We start from the raw sequence: 20,497 nt of genomic DNA, 5'->3' as shown, positions 1-20,497 counted from the left end.
AGACTTTGTAGAATTATTGTATTTTAAAAGGCTTTATCCTTTCAGTTTTTTTTTGAACAATGGTTCACATGGCACCTGGGTGGCTCAGTCAGTTAAGCATCAGACTGTGGCTCAGGTTATGATCTCACAGTTGGTGAGTTCGAGCCCTGCATCAGGCTCTCTGCTGTCAGCTCGGAGTCCACTCTGTCTCCCTGTCTCTGCCCCTCCTCCACTTGTTGTCTCTCTCCCTCAAAACTAAATAAACATGTTAAAAAAAAACAAAAAAAACAAAAAACAGTTCTCAAAGTATGGTCTGCAGACCCCTTCAGAGTCCTTGAGACTTTTTCTAGAGGGTCTGTGAGATCAAAACTATTTTCATGGGAACCTGGGTGGCTCAGTTGGTTGAACATCTGACTCTTGATTTCAGCTCAGGTCATGATCTCATGGTTCCTGAGATTGAGCCCTGCATCAGGCTCCGCACTGAAGCTCCGAGCCTGCTTGGGATTCTCTTTTTCTTCACTTCTCTTATCTCCTCCCCTGATTGTGCTCTCTCTCTCTCTCTCTCAAAAGAAATAAACTTAAAAAAAATTTTTAAAAAGGCATTTTCGTAATAATACTAACACATTATTTGCCTCTTTCATAGTATTGACATTTGCACATACAGTGCTAAAGTAAGTGGTGGGTCAAATGCTGGAGCCTTAGTATGAATCAGGGCAGTGGCACCCATTAGTATTAGTAGTCACTGTAATTTTCACTCCCATGAACTAGCACTTAAAAAAGAAAAGGAAGAAAACACCCAGCTTCACTTAATGCATTTGATGAAGCAGAAAGGTTATTGTTTTATTGAATTCCTACCCTTGAATATATATCTTCTTGATGTGCTGTGCAATGATGGGGAAGTATGCCTAAGTACTTCTGTGCATACTGAAGCATGATAGTTGTCTTAAGAAAACTTGTGCATTTGTTTGAGTTATAAACATTGTAAGAAAATTAGCTCACTTTTTCTTTGAACTTGGAAGAATAATTGACAGACAAAATAACATTCATACTTGGGTATATGGCAGACATGGTCTTGAAAATGAATGAAGTAAGCCAATCACTTCAAGGAAAAGCTTATGATATTTGTTGCCAATGAAAAAGTTCTAGCTTTCAAGTGAAAATTAGAGGTTAGGAAAACTTGTTTTTACCATCTCAACCTTGATGGCTTCCCAGTACCTAAAATTTTCCAGTGAGATCAGTGGTAATATTTGTAAAAGTGATCTTTCTGATTTTTAATAATCTGTCAGTATAAGGAAGATCTGCATAACTCAGTGAATTAGTATTTTCTAAAAGACAAATGCATACTGTCACAAAATCACATGCAGGTGAAAGATCCATTCAAAGTGCAAATAGACCAATGGGTTATAATGTGACAGAATACAAAAAGTTCATTGGTGTTTCAATTTCTACATTTCCAGTTCACCTGTAAAGTTATTCCTTTTAGAGTTTTGGTGTGATACTAGAGTTATCCAAAAAGACTACTAAAGTACTCCTTCCTTTTCCAACTGCATACCTGTATGAGGCCAGATTTTTGTTATATACTTCAAATAAAACAGTATTTGTATGGTGGGGCGCCTGGGTGTCTCGGTTGAGTGTTTGACGTTTGATTTCGGCTCAGATCATAATTCCAGGGTCATGGCAAGCCCCAGGTCAGGCTCTGTGCTCAGCATGGAGCCTATTTGAGACATTCTCTCTCCCTCCCCCCCCCCTCCCTCCCTCCCCCTTGCCCCTTTCCTCCCCACCCCCAGATCTCTCTCTCTCTCTCAAAACAAAGAACTAAAAAAACAATGCTTGGCAAAAAAAAAAAAAAAATTGAATGCAGTAGCAGATAATGAGATGACAACTGGCTTATATGAAGCCATAATTTTTTCAAAATGTTAAATAATGCCACATTTTCATTTTGAAAAATATAATAAATTTTCATAAAATTATATTAACGTTACTGGATTATTATTGTTATTTTTATTTTTATTTTTATTTATTTTTAATTTTATTTTTTTATGTTAATTCCAGTATAGTTAACATACAGTGTTATATTAGTTTCAGGTATATGATGTAGTGATTCAGCAATTCTGTATCTTACTCAGTGCTCATCGTGATAAATGTGCTTTCACTGTTATTTTTAAGTTAATGATTATTTTTTAAAATTTCTCTATTTTAAATTATACGTAAATATAAATATATATTTTAAATATATAATATATAAAATAATTATATAAATATATTTACAAATAAATATAAAATTATAAAAATTATATTAAATAAATATAATATATTGCACATAAATAAAAGCCATTTGAGTTTCTCAGTAATTTTTAAGAGTGTAAAGGAGACCAAAGAACAAAAAGTTGGAGAACCACCCTATTAAAATAACTCTATTATTGAATATATTAGCACTGTAAGTTCATCTACAGAAATGAAGGAAGAAAGAAGACTAGGTAAGGCTAACACAGCATCCATGCCCTAGAGACCCATTGTTAACATTTTGGTACATTTTATTTTAGGCTTTTTTATAGTTTTACTTCTGTTGATATTTTTTTGAAAAATTAGAGTCATTCTATAATTTTTTTGTTTCCTTTTTAAAAATTTTTAGTAAAACTGAGAACAAACTGAGGGTTGATGGGGGTGGGAGGGAGGGGAGGGTGGGTGATGGGTATGGAGGAGGGCACCTTTTGGGATGAGCACTGGGTGTTGTATGGAAACCAATTTGACAATAAATTTCATATATTGGAAAAAAAAAGAAAAATTTTTCACAAAGATAAATGGGGATCAAAGGATATCATTTAAAGCTTAATTAGTACCCTAAATAAAGAAAAAAAAGTGGAAAAAAAATAAAAATAAAAAGACTCATATAAAAAACATTTATTAATAATTATCAAATTATTTTCTTATGTGATTAATATTATTTAAAAACATGAATTTTGGTGACCTCACAATATTTCACTGTATAACTTGACTGTATACTAATAATGCATTTAATTATTCCTCTGTTAGACATGTACATTATTTGCTCTGTTACTTAATATAAATAACTATTTTTTAATAATTTAGTTGAAAGTTTGCTCTATTTTCAGACTTATGTCTTAAATTCTCCTTTGTAATTAAGGAAAAACATTCAGTCGTTGACTCAGACTATGATTTTATTTTGTTTTAAGTCAGCTTGTTCTTCTCAAAGAATCACATTTTAGGGGAAAAAAATCAACATTCATTCCTATTTGCCTCATAGAAATTATTCTGTATGAGCAGCGTCAGTTCCATTTTCAAGGTAGCGTATATTGATCACTTCTGTTTTTAGACAGGACAAAGTGTTCAATTAATTATTCTTGCTTAGGCTTCAAGTAACCATGCCTGATGTGTAAAACTTCTCTCAAAACAGCTGGAACAAGAGGGTTTTGTTCTTTTTTTAAGAGAGATATCTTGATTGCCTTTGTGTAGTAAATTAGATTAAGGAAAAAATAATTAACTGACTGCTTTTCTTCAGTCAACTTTTATTTTTTTTATTTTTTATTTTTTTTAATTTTTTTTAACGTTTATTTATTTTTGAGACAGAGAGAGACAGAGCATGAATGGGGGAGAGACAGAGCATAAGCAATTTTGAAATTCCTTTAAATGAAAAAAAAAGTTTAAATTGTATTTGAATGAGAAAGTGTTTTTTTCTTAACGTTTCAATATTTGTATCTATTTATTAATTGATTAATTTTTTAGGCATAAAAAAAGTTTTCCAGTGGTCACTGAGTCATTTCCCCAGGCTGAACTTTCACTGAACCACCGAAGCATTCAAGGTATGTTTTTATGGGTAGAGTCATACAAAGTAAATTTTTCTTTGCCTAAAAATAGAAGGCTTAGTTAGATATGGATTTATTTGCGTTAATGGCTCTCAGAAGGCCAAATGAGTAGGAGGTTAAAAGTGTGGGAAATGTAAGACATTTGGCCTTCTGAAAGCCACGCATGCCATATGATGCTGTTGCTATCTGTGCATTCTTATCACCACCCTCACTGAACTTCTGAGTTGCAAGCCTTTAAAAGTGCCATGGGCCCCAGGATTTTGACTTCTTGGTTTTTCTTGCTGCCATGAAGCTGCTGTGACTAGACGCTCCTTTTCCCTTCTGGCACTTCACTGCAACTCCCTCATCCTTTTATTCCTTTCAGAGTGTTCAGAACAGGAAGCTCATTTTATTATCATCCTAGACTTTAGGTTAAATTACATGTAAGGAAACTATTAAATTGTTAGCTAGTATTGCTAGCTCTGTTCTAATACAATCGTTCAAAAGTAATACTAACCAAATTGTAGAATGATCAAAATAAACAAATTAGTAATTGTTGTAATTGTTTATGAGTTAAAATTTAGCTCCTCTGAGCATTTTCTTCTCATTTGGCACTTTAGAATTCTTTTTTTCTACATTCATGTTACTACTACATTTTGTCTCAAGTGTTAGTAGGAAATGTACAAAATCTTTTAATAATTTATTAGACCAAAACTCCACAAAATTTTTTTTAATTTGTAAAAAATGTTTTAAGTAAATTTTGTAGCTAGAAAATGAGAATTTTCTCTAAATAACATTTATTTTTAATATAGTAGTCACACTAGTATACTATATTTTATTATATCAGCTTGTCAAATTTTAAAAATAGTAAGTATTAGCATAGAAGAATGATCATTTTTGATGATGAGGTGATTAAAAACAATATAGAAGGAGGTGGTTTTGAGGATTTGCTTTACAATTTAGAGAAGGCAAAAGTGGATGAAGTCTTTTTCTGTGTTTTTAAACTAACTCCCCAAGGATCAGACAGTTAAAAAAAAAAAAAAAGAGATAATTGAAAATGTATCTATCGTATTACAGTGTTTCTTTCATTTGTGCTAAAATTTTAAACAACTAGAGATAAGATTTTAAATGATAAGATATACACAGTATCATGTATTATCATCATTGCTTGGCACAAAGAATTCTAATGCAAGGATAAGAAGTTATTTATTCATAATAACTTTTTGCTCTTCATCCTGTGAGGGTGTGCAATACCATGATGTTAGCCTTCCTAGTTGATTTTCATAGCTTTGTCATCATCAAATGGCAAAGGTAAAACAAACAAAACAAAAAACCAATAAGATGCAGATTTTTGCACCATGTGATAAGTGTATTTATGCTTATTTTTTCCTGAAAAACCTGTGTTGCTTGTGAGGATGCATGGTAAGGTTACCAGACAATTACGCTGTAGCTCTAGATACTGCTAATCTAGATACTGCCTAATCAAAAGAAACCAGTGAATGACTCAAGCATATGCCTGAAATTCCAAAGAGCCCTAAATTCCTACCTAAGTATGTCACAGTACCTGGTCCTTGATGGTGAAGGTATGAAGCAAGAGGAATGGAATTTGAGAAATACCTTTTTTCCTGATCCTCCTTCAACTTCACTTGGTATGAATTGCAGAGGGAGCAGAGTGAGGAGGTAAAGGGGAAATCATATTTAGGACAACCTCCTGATTCCTTTTGGCCCCTACATGGGGTGTTCCTTTACATGCCTAACTTGACAGCGTAAATTAATTTATATTCTATTACCCATAATGGAGAAGATAATGACCCTGAGAAAGGAGATAAGATTTTGTGCTCTTTGTACTTACCTATTCTTAGAATCACTCAGCCGAAATAGAGAAGCTGGGTTTTAGCTGAACCAATTCTAAATAATTATAATTTTACCTATCTTCATGTAAAGTAGTATATTTTAAAGAAATGGAAAAAATTTTCTTTTGTTAGTTTATTGCCAGTGTAATGATACTTTTACATCAATAAATAGGTATAATATTTATAAAATATTTTATAAATCACACGAATGTCTGAGGGAGTCATTTCAAGTTACATGATTAAGAAATGCTAAGTGAGAGGGTATGTTTTTAGTGCTTTAATAAAACTGGAGTAAAATGTGTGGTTATCTTCTAGGGCCTGAGGCTGAAAATCCTGAAATTTTACCACACCCAGAAAAGGTTGGTCTATATAACAGAGATTGGCTATGCAGATCATGTGTTTAGATTTTTAAAACATTATATTGATTAAAGTTTAGCCATTTAGATTCTTTCCCTCTGTGAGAATATGACTAAACCATTTCAGTAAATAGAAATGTATCCTTGTCTAACAACCCCTTCCAGTATTTGTTCTTCCTTTATCTTTAATAGTATTGTCTTGATCTGTGTTTCTTTTTTGTATTTTAATTCCAGTGTCATTAACACAGAGTGTTATATTAGTTTCAAGTGTACAATGTAGTGACTCAAGAACTCTATAAATTACTCAGTGTTAATCAAGATTAAGAATTAAGTGTATTCTTAATCCTCTTCACCTATTTCACCCCTACCCCCATCTCCCTCCCCCCCGATAAGCATGTTTGTATTTTATAGTTAACTGTCTGTTTTTTGGTTTGTCTCTTTTTGCTTTGTTCATTTGTTTTGTTAAATTCCACATATGAGTGAAATCATATGGTATTTGTCTTTGACGGACTTACTTTGCTTAGCATTATACTCTAGATCCATCCATTTATTGCAAATGGCAAGATTTCATTCCTTTTTATGGCTGAATAATATTCCATTATGTATATACCATTTCTTCTTTATCCATCTATCAATGGACTTGCACTGCTTCTATAATTTGGAATTTCACAATTCGTGAGATCATGACTGGAGTTGATATGAAGAGTCAGTAGACGCTTAACTGACTGAGCCACCCGGGCACTTCTGTATACATTGTTTATATGTTTTAGATACTAATCCTTTATTGGGTATGTCATTTGCAAATATCTTTTCCCATTCAGTCTTTTAGTTTTGTTGATTATTAATTGTTGCCTTTGCTGCATAGCTTTTTATTTGTAGTCCCAAGAGTTTATTTTTGCTTTTGTTTCTCTTGCTTTAGGAACCATATCTAGAAAAATATTGCTATGGCTGATATCAGAGACATTCTTGCCTGGGTTCTCTTCTAGGATTTTTATGATTTTAGGTCTCACATTTAGGTTCTTAATCAGTTTTGATTTTATTTTTTGTGTATGGTATCACTGGTCCAGTTTCATTCTTTTGCATGTAGCTATTCAGTTTTCCCAGCACCATTTGATGAAGACTTTTTCTCATTTCATTTTTTTGCCTCCTTTGTTGAAGATTAATTGACCATATAATCATGGGTTTATTTCTGGGCTTTCTGTTCTCTTTCATTGATCTGTGTGTCTGTTTTTGTGCCAATACCATACTCTTTTGATTATGACAGCTCTGTAGTATAACTTGAAATTTGGGATTGTGATACTTCCAGCTTTATTTTTCTTTTTCAAGATTGCTTCGGCTATTCAGGGTCTTTTTTTTTTTAATGTATCAATATGGCTTTTAATGAATTTTTATTGTTTGAAGTCAACACCAGTTAAGTAAACATCACATAGCTCACATGTGAACTTTTGAAACAAAGTCACTTAAGGACTACCTATTTTTAAAAACATAATATAAAAAATATGTCCTTCCAAGCACTATTTCTGATAAAAAGTGTGTGTGAACTTGTTTACATTTTAGGACCTGTGGAAATTTGCTTATCACTGTGTATACTGGTTAACCTGATTATCTGCCATTAGCCTAGGATGAAAAATGAAATGTGAGAAATCCAAAAGTTATTAACTTTGGAATGAAGATGGCTATTTGGGGTCTTTCGTGGTTCCATACAAATTTTAGGTTTATTTGTTGTAGTTCTGTGGAAAATGCTATTGGTGTTTTGATAGGGATTGCATTAAATATGTATATTGCTTAGGGTAATAAGGGCATTTTAACAATATTTGTTCTTCCTATCCATTAGCATGGAATGTCTTAACATTTTTTTGTGTTGTTTTCAATTTATTTTATCAGTGCTTTATGGTTTTCAGAGTATAGGTCTTTTACCTCCTTGGCTAGGTTTATTCCTCTTTTTGGTGCAGTTTTTTACTCTTTTTGGTGCAGTTGTAAATAGGATTGTTTTCTTAATTTCTCTTTCTGCTTCTTTATTATTAGTTAATGGAAATGCAATGGATTTCTGTATATTAATGTTTTATCCTGCAACCTTCTGAATTATTAGGTCTGGTAGTTTTTTGGTGAAGTCTTTAGGATTTTCTAAATATAGTATCATGTCATCTACAAATAGTCAAAGTGTTACTTCTTCCTCACAGTTGGGATATCTTATTCTTTTTTGTTATCTGATTGCTGTGGCTAGGACTTCTACTAATAAAAGTGGTGAGAGTGGGGATCCTTGTCTCATTCCTAACCTAGGTGAGTATGACATCAGCTGTGGGTTTTCCTATATGGACTTTATTATGTTGAGGTATGTTCCCTCTAAACCGACTTTGTTGAGGATTTTTATCGTGAATAGGTGTTGTACTCTGTCAAATGTTCTTTCTGCATTGATTGAAATGATCATATGGTTTTTATCCTTTCTCTTGTTAATGTGATATATCATGTTGATTGTTTTGTAAATACTGAACCACCCCTTGCATCCTGGGAATAAATCCCACTTGACTGGGGTGAATGATTTTTTAATGTATTGTTAGGTTCAGTTTGCTAACATTTTATTGAGGATTTTTGCATTTGTGTTCATCAGAGATACTGGCCTGTCATTTCTTTTTTGTGATGTCTTTATCTGGTTTGGGTATCAGGTTAATACTGGCCTCTTAGAATTAATTTGATAGCTTTCCTTCCTCTTCATTTTTTGGAATAGTTTGAGAACAATAGATATTAACTATTCTTTTTTTTTTTTTGATGTTTATTTATTTTTGAGAGAGAGAAAGAGAGAGAGTGACAGAGTATAAGTGGGGGAGGGGCAGAAAGAGGGAGGCACAGAATCTGAAGTAGGCTCCAAGCTGCAAGCTGTAGTCTGCCCCTCACCCACTACTGGGGCTGCATTTAGACTGGTGTATGTTGTGGTTTTTCTTTCTCCCCGGGGCAGGAGTCCCTTTTGAAGTGGTGCTGGCCCCTGTCAGGGCAGCTTGTACACTCCGAGTCTTAATTGCATCTCTTTGAATGGGCTGTGACTGAGAGCTTTTTTGGGGGGGTGGATCCAAAAAGTGCTTAGGGGTGGGACCACAGTGTTACCAAGATTTGCTCCCAGTCCTGTGCAGGTGGGGACCAAGCCTGGTAGGGTTGGAAGGGAGGATCCATAAAATCCATGGGAGCAGGTGTGTTGTTAGAAGTTAGGTAGCAACTGTCTATATCCCACTGGTCCCCCTATATGGCTAGGTGTTTAGTATGGGGAAGGAAATGGCACCTGCCAGCTACTTTGTTCCTGGAGAAGTCTTCCAACTATCCCTGCACCTCTGGCACACATTCTGAGATGAGTAAACAAATTTCCCACCCCTGTTCCCCAAGTATTTTCCAAACTGCTGCTTCTATGGTATATCTCTGTAGGCTGTTTTTTTGTGCTGTCTCTTTAAGTGTGGGGACTTAGTTTCCTTTTACCCTCCTGGCTCTCCAAGAGGTGAGCCTATTGATTTTTAAAGTTCTACGTTTTAAGTCCCACTGGTTGTGAAAACCCATGAAATTCAGCCCCTCTGGTTTTCAAAGCCAAATGTTATAGGGATTTATTTTACCTGGGTCCCTTCCCTTCAGTGTGATGGTATGTTTCTCTCTTCTCTCCATCCCCTGGAGTTCTTCCCTCCATCCCCTGGAGTTCTTCCCTCAGGGAATGTTCCGCAGGTCTGTTTAGCTCCCCACTGCATCTCTGTCCTTCCTATACTCTTCAGTGTGGCCTCTTCTCTATATTTACCTATGGAGTTTGTCCTGCCAGTCTTTGGGTCGTTTTCTGAGTTATTTACTCTGATGTGTTATCTAGTTGTATCTGTGGAATGAAGTGAGCTTAGGGTCTTTCTATTCTGCCATCTTCCTTATACTGTATATTGATCTGTGTTTCTTATCCAGTATTATTAGTCTCTTACCGTTTATCTAGAGGAGAAGTATGTAACTTATTATCAAACTAATTGCTGAGATGGTGTAGCAGAAATGCCTTCTGTTTGTGTGTTACCCCAGTTCCTTCAATATTTCCTGCTAGATACTGTTTTCCCATCTTCCAGTTGCTAATCACTAACCATGTGTTGAGTGCTTGTTTTGGCTTTGTTTTCTGCTGAGTGCCGTGGGGAATCAGAGAACTGTAAGACTGACTCTGCCCTCAACAGACTCAAGTAGTCAAGGACCTCCCCAGGTCCACCCTGCCATACTTGTACCTTATTTTATCTCACCTATATGTTACACATTACCATCTCCATGCTTTTAAGTCAGGAGCCAGAAAGCAAGGGAAAGAACATAACATTTGGAACCAGATAGTGTGTGTTTCAAGAACAAGTGTGTCCATTTACGTGTGTAAAATACCAATAGCAATATCTGTTTCACAAGATTACTGTGAGGACTGAGAGCAATGATAGTTCGTGGTGTCTGGCACCTAGGTGGTACTTAATATGTGTTTTTCCCTTCTTTAAATCCTTCACAAATTAATTTCTGGTTCAAGTCCTTTCTCCTGTGTGGATCTGTCTCAGATGACTCTGGTAATCTTGACCTAAGTAATGGCTCCCTCTTAAGCATTCGTTATTCACTGACTATGTCAGCATTTTTCAGTCGCTTGCATCCTATGACATTAGTAGATGAGATCTTGAGAAAAAGGATATTTGTGAACAAAAAAATTTGGAGAACCTATATCCTAAAGTCTCCTCAGAGATTTTAATGCACATGCTCTGAAAAGTCTTATAGTAAAGAAACCTGCTTAACTTTGTTTAACCAACCATTCTTCAAGCAGTCATGAGAACCCTCTTCTACCTTCTGGTTTTTTCCCCCAGAAAACTTCTTGTAACACTAGGCTCTTTTGTTTATGCCATTCATTTGAATTCATACAGTGTTTTTGATGTTGTTTATACCTTATTTAATGTCTTTGTGTTTATGCCTTCAATCTTCATTTAGAAATTAAGTTCCTTTAGGGCAGAGTCCAACATATGTACTTTATTATATCTATGACTTTGTTTATTTTTTAATTTTTATTATTTTTTAATATTTATTTTGGGAGAGCGCAAGCAGGGAAGGGGCAGTGAGAGGGGGACAGAGGATCTGAAGTGGCCTCTGCACCTACAGGCTGACAGCAGCAAAGACCAATGCTGGGCTCGAACTCATGAAGCTCAAGATCATGACCTGAGCAAAAGTCAGATGTGCAACTGACTGAGCCACCCACGTGCCCCAATGGCCTTGAATTTAGTAGATATAAGGCCTTCAAATAGGAATGAGACCTTGTACTGTGACTTAAAGAATGGATAGGATCTGGGTTCTTGAATTTTTTCTAAATTGCTTTTACTTTTGTGAGCAAATTATAGTTTACTAATAAATAAATGTCTTCTTAAACTCTGTATGCTGTTTACAGAGAAGTTAAATGGTGGCAGTTGGAAAGGATGGGAAGAATAAAATGGTTTTTACTTCTCTTATTCAAATCAAATCAGAACATTGGAGGGCTTACAATGCATTCTAATGCCTTGGAATTACAATGCATTCTATTAGAGTACTGTGTCATTGGAAGGTGGATTTGATTTTTAGAAAGAGCCAAAAGTCATTGAAACTCATTCTGTTACTTAGGGTCAAGCAAATTAACAGTTTTTAATGGTTAGAAAAAAGTGCAGTGTCTTTAAAGTATTGAGACATTTTTTTGAATGGCTTATCAATATTTTTTGAAACCAATTTCAAAAGAGGAAGTCTAATGATATTTTGAACATTGGAAAAACTATAAGAATAGGTATAACCTATTAAGATGATGTCTTTGAAAAATAATAGTCACTTAAAAATATAACCTTTGTTTTATGTGTTTAAATCAACCACAGTTGATTTATACCTGGGGCTTTTAATATTTACATAGAACCATGTCTTTATTTCTTCTCTGTTTTCCTCTGACCTTTTGTCATTTGGCCTTTTTATTTCACATTTACATATTCATACTGAGGTGGGGAATAAAAAGTAGGTGAAACTACACCAAATTTATTACTGGTTATTGATCTTTAAAAAATTTAGTAGTGGGGCGCCTGGGTGGCTCAGTCGGTTAAGCGGCCGACTTCGGCCCAGGTCATGATCTCGTGGTCCGTGAGTTCGAGCCCCGCGTCGGGCTCTGTGCTAACAGCTCAGAGCCTGGAGCCTGTTTCAGATTCTGTGTCTCCCTCTCTCTGACCCTCCCCCGTTCATGCTTTGTCTCTCTCTGCCTCAAAAGTAAATAAACGCTAAAAAAAAAAAAAAAAAAAAAAAAAAAAAAAAAAAAAAAAAAAAAAATTTAGTAGTGATTAAGGGGCTCATGATCTGTTAAGCATCTGACTTCAGCTCAGGTCATGATCTTGAGTTTGAGCCCCATGTTGGGCTCTCTGCCATCAGTACAAAGATTGCTTCAGATCCTCTGTTCCCCTGTTTCTCTGCCCCTTCCCTGCTCTTTCTCTCTTAAAAATAAATAAACATTATAAGTAAATAAAATTTCAATGTTATTTTAGACAAAGGAGAATTTTATGGTTATTAACTCCAGTGAATTTTTGAGATCAGTTTCTAATTTAACTATACATGCCATCTCTGCCTCTTAGCACAGATAATTTAAACTTAGCTAAACAAATAATTGGCATCTATAATTATGACCCAGCCATTTTTACTCTTGGTCCACTGTAGATGCATTCAGAGTCATTAGTGATTTGGCATAGGAAATTAGTAAAGAGTGTTTTTATTTATGCAAGCGGAAGGAAACTTTTTAGTGGTAATTTCCCAAGATGATAAACTAGAAAACTATAAAGTTTTCATTTTAATTTTTTATATATGCTATAATGATGGAATTCCTATTTGGAACACACAGGAACTAAGCACAGACAGAGACTCTCCTGAAATTAGCTTTCTCTCACGTACTGCTCTTAGAGTATCCAATGTGTGGTTGTAAAGGAGAAATCGTTAATAGAGCCAGAGAAGATCTTAGCAGTACCAAATATGTTTTCTGAGTCTAGAAATGAAGCCATGTCAACTATGAATTCTGAAGAAACCAAAGATGAAGAAAGCTCTCTTAAAACATTTGTGTCTACCTTAGAAAGGTTACTCACATCACCAGAAATCACTCAGGAGGAAAGACTATTTGAAATAATGAGTGATTTCGATCCTAAAGAGTTGACCAACCCATTGAGCAAGTCTCCAAGTTCCATATCAGTGTCTTTGACATGTCACAGAGATTTACTAAAAAACACAAAGGATAATGCATCGCCAACTGAATTGTTAGCAGCCTTAAACACATTATCAGAAGCCACTGTGGGACCCATCTGTCACAAAACAGAGGGAGGCAGCAGTCTCACTGCTGGAAATGAATGTTTAGGAGTGGAGCCCAAGATGTCTCAGACCGGTGAAGATTGTATACAAATAACAGAGGTGAACTTGGAGTCTCTTTGTTCTCCTCGGCTTTTTGACCAAGATTCTAAGTTAGCTGAGCTGTAGGACAAGCATCTTTCACTGCAGCATGTAAGTGCAAGTATGAGTCTGTCATTTTGCCTTTTATAATGACCTTTGGCAAGTCTTCATTGCCCATATACTTTATTTTAAATTCATATTTTCTACCCAAATATCAATGCTCAGAAGATGCTTTTGAATTTAAAGTATAAACTGATCTTTCTAGAGATGCCTGGGGTAGACTTTTCAAGGCGTCTAAATGTCAAAATATATAAGTTTCTCACCAAAAGACCTGAGAAGACATATCATTATATTGCTTGTATTTATGAAGGAAATAATTATTTACCAGAATTTTTCCCACTAGCTCAGAAAATCACTGTGTCTCCCTGGGTGTGGAGTAGAGATGAGATATTGCACATTAATTTCTGGTTAAGGATAGAACATATGTGGTTGAGCTTCCAAGAGAGGGAAAAGTTACACCTGGCTTCAGCAGAACTTTGAAGTCTGTGTCTGAGGATCCTGTCAAGTGGTACAATTCCTTGGGTTTAGAATCCCTGCAGTATTATGCCTGGAGGCCCTGCAGTGGGCTACTGCTTGCCAAGTCTCTTTTTTATGTTGACAGGTTTTTTACTTTTTAAAGAAAATTTTTTTCCTGACTGCATTAGTAATGCATCCTGATTATACAGAAAAATCAAATATTATAGCAATACATAATAATAAGAATAATAAGAAAAAGTCCTCCACAATTCCACATTTCAGAAATAATCACTATTAACAGTTTGGTATATCTGTCTCCAATTGTTTCTGTGCATATTTTTTTTCTTTTTTTTTTTTAATGTTTATTTATTTTTTGGGAGAGAGAGAGACAGAGTGTGAGCGGGGGAGGGGCAGAGAGAGAGAGGGAGACACAGAATCCAAAGCAGGCTCCAGGCTCTGAGCTGTCAGCACAGAGCCCGATGTGGCGCTTGAACTCACAAGCTGTGAGATCATGACCTGAGCCGAAGTCAGCCACTCAACTGACTGAGCCCCCCAGGTGCCCCTGTTTCTGTGCATATTTTATGTAAGTTTACTTTATATAAATGAGACTATATTATACATTATACTTTGCGACTTTTAAAAATATTTTTAATTGAAGTATAGTTGACATTTTGGAACTTGTTTTTTAAATTTAATAATAATACATCTTGGTTATCTGTGTCAGCAAGTGTAGCATACTACTTAAATTTTTTACATGCTGAATACTATTCCACTATATGGATATTTTGTGTGTGTGTATACATATATTATATAAAATATAATTTATTTAACTAATTCACTAATGATCATTTGGATTGTTTTCTTTCTTTTCTTCTTTTGCTTGTGGCTATTGCCAGGATACTCTAATGAATATACCTGGGACACTATATAACATGATACTAGGCTCATGTTGAAGAATACATACCTGGCATAATGCTGCTTGAAATTCTCATAAAAAGCATTCTAATACAGACATAATAAAACTAAAAAAATCTAGAAAAATAAAAACTAATCATGGGGATAGGGCATGAAGGTTAAATTAAATATTGTGGTATTCTAATCTCAAAAGAGGTAATATGAGTAAAATGTAGGAAATTACAGTTGATCGGTATTAATAGAGTGAGCACGAATTAGCAAGTGTTCAAAAAAAAAGAAATTCTTTAAAAAAGAGATTGATTTAGAACAAATTAAATACCTTTTTACTCAGCTGTAATAAAAATATGGAACTTAAACCCCAAGAAGCTTTGTAAGCTGGATATATAAATAAGCTGAAGAAAGGTTTACATGATATGTATAAAAATACTTACATCTTCATGAAGGTTAAATCTATAATGTATTATTAAGGGTAAGTTAGAGTCATTCATGATATACCGGTAATCTTTTAAAATTAATGTAACAGAAGTTATCTACTGTCTTGTCCCACAAAATATCCTTCCTACTGTCAAACAACAAACACTGGGCTGAATAGAACATTGATCTGGTCTAGTGCGACGTTTCTATGTTTTTATATGTCTCATCATTTTTTGCTACCCATTTCCTGTGACATTACAGCACCTAGAGTAACCTTAGGTTTGCCCTTGAAATTTAGGGATGAATAGTGATAAAAATAGTTTTTATTTTTCCTCTTCTCTTAGGTTTTTAAATCTGCATTATCCTTTATTATTGTAATATTAAATTTTTCACTATGTGAATTTTTGTACTTTCATCTTATAAGAGGCATTTTTATGTAATCAAAGGACAAGATAATACTTAATTTCTTCTCATTAAAAATTTTTTTCACGTTTATTTATTTTGAGAGAGATAGGAAGAGAGAGAGACACAGTGCACACGAACAGGGAAGGGGCAGAGAGATTGAGAGGAGAGACTCTCAAACAGGTTGCGTGCTGTCAGCGCAGAGTCTGACACAGGGCTTGAACTTAAGAACTGTGAGATCATGACCTGAGCTAAAATTAATAATCAGAGGTTTAACCAGCTGAGTCACCCAGGTGCCCCTCTTCTCATTCTAGATTTTTTGCATTGCTAGAATTATTTCTTTATGTGTTTACATCTTATTACAGACTCTAGAAGATCCAAATCCATTTGGATTGCAAACTTCAGTTCATCACAATGTCACCACTTGTGATTCACTATTAAATAATAAGGAAAATTCACAATCATTGGAAAATAGGTCTGACCAGGACACTCTGTGCGTGTTGAGGAGATCATCCAGACTGAAAGCAGGAAGAGATGCAAAGCACACAGATGACATGTATAAGATGCCAGAAAAGATTTTACAAAAGATACTTGTCTGTGAGGATCAAACAAATAAGAAGTCCTCAACTAAGAATTTCAGGTATGCTAGCAAATTATTCTTTCTCTCTAGATATGCTATAGACTTTATAGATAAATCTATGATTGGAACATTAGCGTTACTGTACAGTTATCCCTAAGTGAAGAACTTTATTTTTTACTGTTGTTGCCTTATTTACTATACAGTTATTTTTTTAACCCAGAAAACTCTTCTACTTTTTTTTTTAAAGGTAATGGGAGATTTGGTGTATTTCAGCCTAATGCTAATTTTCATTCTTTTTTAAAATAAGTTTAGTTAAAATGCATCACTACACAGTTATAAATTTTCTTGTCACGAGAACTTCTAAGAGTTACTCTTTCAACAACTTTCAACTATACAATACAGAATTGTTAACTACATTTACCATGCTGTACATTTCATTCTCAGGACTTATTTATCTTATAAATGGAAGTTTGTAGTTTTTGATCACCTTCACCCATTTCACCTACTACCCCGCCCCCTGGCCTCTGACAACCATCAGTCTGTTCTCTGTATCTATGAGTTTGTTGTGTTTTTTTTTTAGATTCCACATATAAGTGAGATCATAACAGCGTTTGTCTTTCTCTGACTTATTTCGCTTAGCATAATACCCTTTAGGTCCTTTCACACTGTCACAAATGGCAGGATTTCCTTTTCTATGGCTGAATAATATTCCGTTGTGTGTGTATGTATGTGTGTATGTATGTGTATGTATATGTGTGTATGTATGTATGTGTATGTAGTATATATATATATATATATATATATATACACACACACACACACTAATTTTCTTTTTTAAATTATTTATTAATGTTCATTTATTTTTGAGGGAGAGCGAGACAGAGTGCAAATAGCAGAGAGACAGAGAGACAGGGAGACAAGACTCTGAAGCAAGCTCCAGGCTCTGAGCTGTCAGCACAGAGCCTGATGTGGGGCTCAAATTCATGAACTGTGAGATCATGACCTCAGCCAAAGTTGAACTCTCAACTGACTGGGTCACTCAGGCACCCCTATATACCAAATTTCTTTATCCTTTCATCCATCAGTGGGTACTTAAGTTGTTTCCATGCCTTGGCTATTGTAAATATTGCTGTGATGGCCTTGGAGGTGCAGATACCTTTTCAGGATAGTAATTTTATTTTCTTTGGATAAATATCCAGAAGTGGTGATGGTAGCCATTGTAAATACACTTGTGAGGTAATATCTCGTTGTGGTTTTCATTTGCATCTTCATGCTATTAGTGATGTGGGTTACCTTTTTATGTACCGGTTAGCCATTTGGATGTCTTTTTTTAAAGTTTATTTATTTTGAGAGAGAAAGAGAGCAAGTGCATGGGAAGAGCAGAAAGAGAGGGAGAGAGAGAGAATCCCAAGCAAGCTCTGAGCTGTCAGCGCAGAGCCCAACATGGGGCTCAAACTTGCATACTGCAAGATCATGACCTGAGCAGAAATCAAGTCAGACACTTAATCAAGTGTCACACAGGCCTGAGCCACACAGGTACCCCTGGATGTTGTCTTTAATAAAATGTCTTTTTAGTTCCTTTTCCATTTTTTAATTGGATTGTTTATTTGCTATCGCATTATATGTGTTCTTTATGTATTTTGAATATTAACCCCTTATGAGATAAATGATTTGCAAATATTTTCTCTCATTCAGTAGCTTGCCTTTTTATTTTGTTGATGGTTTCCTGTGCTGTGCAGAAGCTTTTAGTTTGATGTAGCCCTCGTTTATTTTCCTTTTTTTGCCTTGGTTTTTGGTGCCAAATGCGAAAAATCATTGCCCAAACCAATGTCATGGTGCTTAACCCATGTGTTTTTTTCTAGGAGTTTTATGATTTCAGGTCTTACAATCCAGTCTTTTATCCATTTTGAGTTGATTTTTTTGTATGGTGTAAGATTGTGGTCCATTCTCACTGTTTTGCATGTGGCTATTCAGTTTCAAAACATCATTTATTAAAAAGATTATCCTTTCCCCATTGTTTATTTGTGGCTTCTTTGTTGTAAATTAATTGACCATATATATGTAGGTTTATTTCCAGGCTCTACTCTGTCCCATTGACTTGTGTGTCTATTTTTATGCCAGTAGTTTGCAGTTTTTGATCACTGCAATCCCATATGGCAAGTTCTTTTTTCTTGCAAAGAACCTGTCTCTTTTTCCCTAGAAGGTGAATAGATAGTAGCATGCCAATTTGGGGAGTGAGGGGCAAGAGACTCAAAATACTTATAGATGACTTCTCATAAAGGAGAGAAGCCCATAAGAAATTCAGGTACAAAGAAAAGGCTAGAAATCACACTGACTGACATGCCTGTCACAGAATTATCTGCAATTTATTCAGAAGTCAGCTCCATATTTTAGTCTTTTTTTTTTTTTTCAATGTTTGTTTATTTCTGAGAGAGAGAGAGAGACAGAATGTGAGCAGAGGAGGGGGAGAGAGAGGGGGAGAAACACAGTCTGAAGCAGGCTCCAGGTTCTGAGTTGTCAGCACAGAGCCCAACGTGTGGCTCAAACCCATGAACCTTGAGATCATGACCTGAACCAAAGTCGGACATTTAACCAACTGAGCTACCTAGATGCCCTGCAATCTCCATATTTAAAACTGCCATGCTGCTTGACAGTAGCTCAGTAAAATACCTTTCAGTTTTCAAAATTTAGTCAACATTTGATATGATTCTCTGTGAATGGTTGTAGAGGACATGATAGTAATTTTAAAAACATTTATTTTTCAAGAATGCAGGATCCTGCTTTAATGATTAAAGGTAAAAGGAAGAATATGCATTCAGCCAGACTCAAGAGTGGAAAACAGATCAGGAAAAACAGAAAACTTGCTGGAAAAAATGGTGAGGCATATTTGATTTCTTTATAATTTTTTTAACTAAGTAACTTAGAAAAAAATAGAATTTTGGTACTGAAAATGTTTTAGAGATGATCTAGATTATCTGTCTCAACTTTCTCATTTTACTGATGAAGAAGTTGAGAAAGGTTTAAGTATTTTTCCTGGTACTGCACAGCTCATTAGTACCATAACTAGGACTTGATCACGAACTTCTGGCTTATAGGCTGGCATTTTTTCTATACTTCTCCTTTGGAGAGAATAGTTACAGAACTCTTTTCAAATTTACATATGTGACCTATTTGTGATGTAACCAACGTAGCATAAGACTTTGAGAAATCATACCAAGAGGAATAAACAGAGGAAAGGAGAAGGCAAAATTATTGTTATTCTAAGATGTTATTTCTTTATTCCTAAAAGAAACCCAAAGAATATCCTAAGAAACTATCAGAAACAATAAGAATCTAGAAATACTGTTTAAAATATAATAGGGATACAGTTGGAAAATTAAAATATGAACTATAGGTTAAATAATAATATATCATTGTTAAATTTCCTGAATTTAATATTAATTTGGTTATTTATGAGAATATTTTTGTTTTTAGGAAATAAACACTTAGGTATTAGTGACAAAAGGGTCATGGTGTATATAAGTTATTATTTATGTATATGTCTGTGTACATGCATATGTTATATGAAAAAGGAGCTAGAGTGACATAAAGTAGTGGCAAAATGCTAACAATGGGTGAATCTTTTGTTTTTATAACTTTTTTGTAAGCCTGAAATTATTTCCAAATAAAACTTTTAAAAAATTCATTTAACTAAAATAGAACAAAAATAAATGCCTTTCATATATATAAGTTACTCAAAATATAGGAGAAGGTCCCATTTGTAATAATTACACAGGAGAGAAAATACCTGCTTATGTAACTAATAAGAAATGTACCTTACCTATAAAGAAGAGACTTTAAAAATTTTGCTAATATAAGAAAAAACTTGAATAAATAGAAGGAAGAACCTTACTCTTGACCATCAGTATTCAGTGTCATAAGAAATTTATTTGTCCCTAAGTCTCTTTATAAATGCATGAGAGTTTTTCTGGGAAGATGGCGGCGTAGGAGGATGCTGGGCTCACCTCGCCTCCTGCTGATCACTTAGATTCCACCTACACCTGCCTAAATAACCCAGAAAACCGCCAGAGGATTAGCAGAACGGAGTCTCCGGAGCCAAGCGCAGACGAGAGGCCCACGGAAGAGGGTAGGAAGGGCGGCGAGGCGGTGCGCGCTCCACGGACTGGCGGGAGGGAGCTGGGGCGGAGGGGTGGCCCGCCGGCCAAGCAGAGCCCCCGAGTCTGGCTGGCAAAAGCGGAGGGGCCGGATGGAGTGTGTTCCGACAGCAAGCGGGACTTAGCACCTGGGAGG

At 35.1% G+C, this 20,497-nt stretch overlaps 1 protein-coding gene across 3 annotated transcripts in view; it reads left to right on the top strand.

Annotated features, from left to right (window-relative positions):
* The window catches only part of ANKRD31 (ankyrin repeat domain 31), a 123,887-nt gene that overhangs the window by 16,652 nt on the left and 86,738 nt on the right, over positions 1 to 20,497 (top strand). For all 3 annotated transcript variants that reach the window (XR_006203397.1, XM_042941147.1, XM_042941162.1), the window contains exons 5-8: positions 3,724 to 3,800; positions 5,951 to 5,994; positions 15,993 to 16,267; positions 18,974 to 19,083. Coding sequence is in view for 2 of the 3 variants with exons in the window: in XM_042941147.1 (XP_042797081.1) it covers positions 3,724 to 3,800; positions 5,951 to 5,994; positions 15,993 to 16,267; positions 18,974 to 19,083 (506 nt within the window). In the remaining variant the exon portion in view is untranslated. The remainder of the gene's footprint in view (positions 1 to 3,723; positions 3,801 to 5,950; positions 5,995 to 15,992; positions 16,268 to 18,973; positions 19,084 to 20,497) is intronic.

The sequence above is a fragment of the Panthera leo genome, chromosome A1, assembly GCF_018350215.1.
Source record: "Panthera leo isolate Ple1 chromosome A1, P.leo_Ple1_pat1.1, whole genome shotgun sequence".
NCBI lineage: Eukaryota > Metazoa > Chordata > Mammalia > Carnivora > Felidae > Panthera > Panthera leo.
This window is presented reverse-complemented; position numbering and strand designations above follow the sequence as displayed.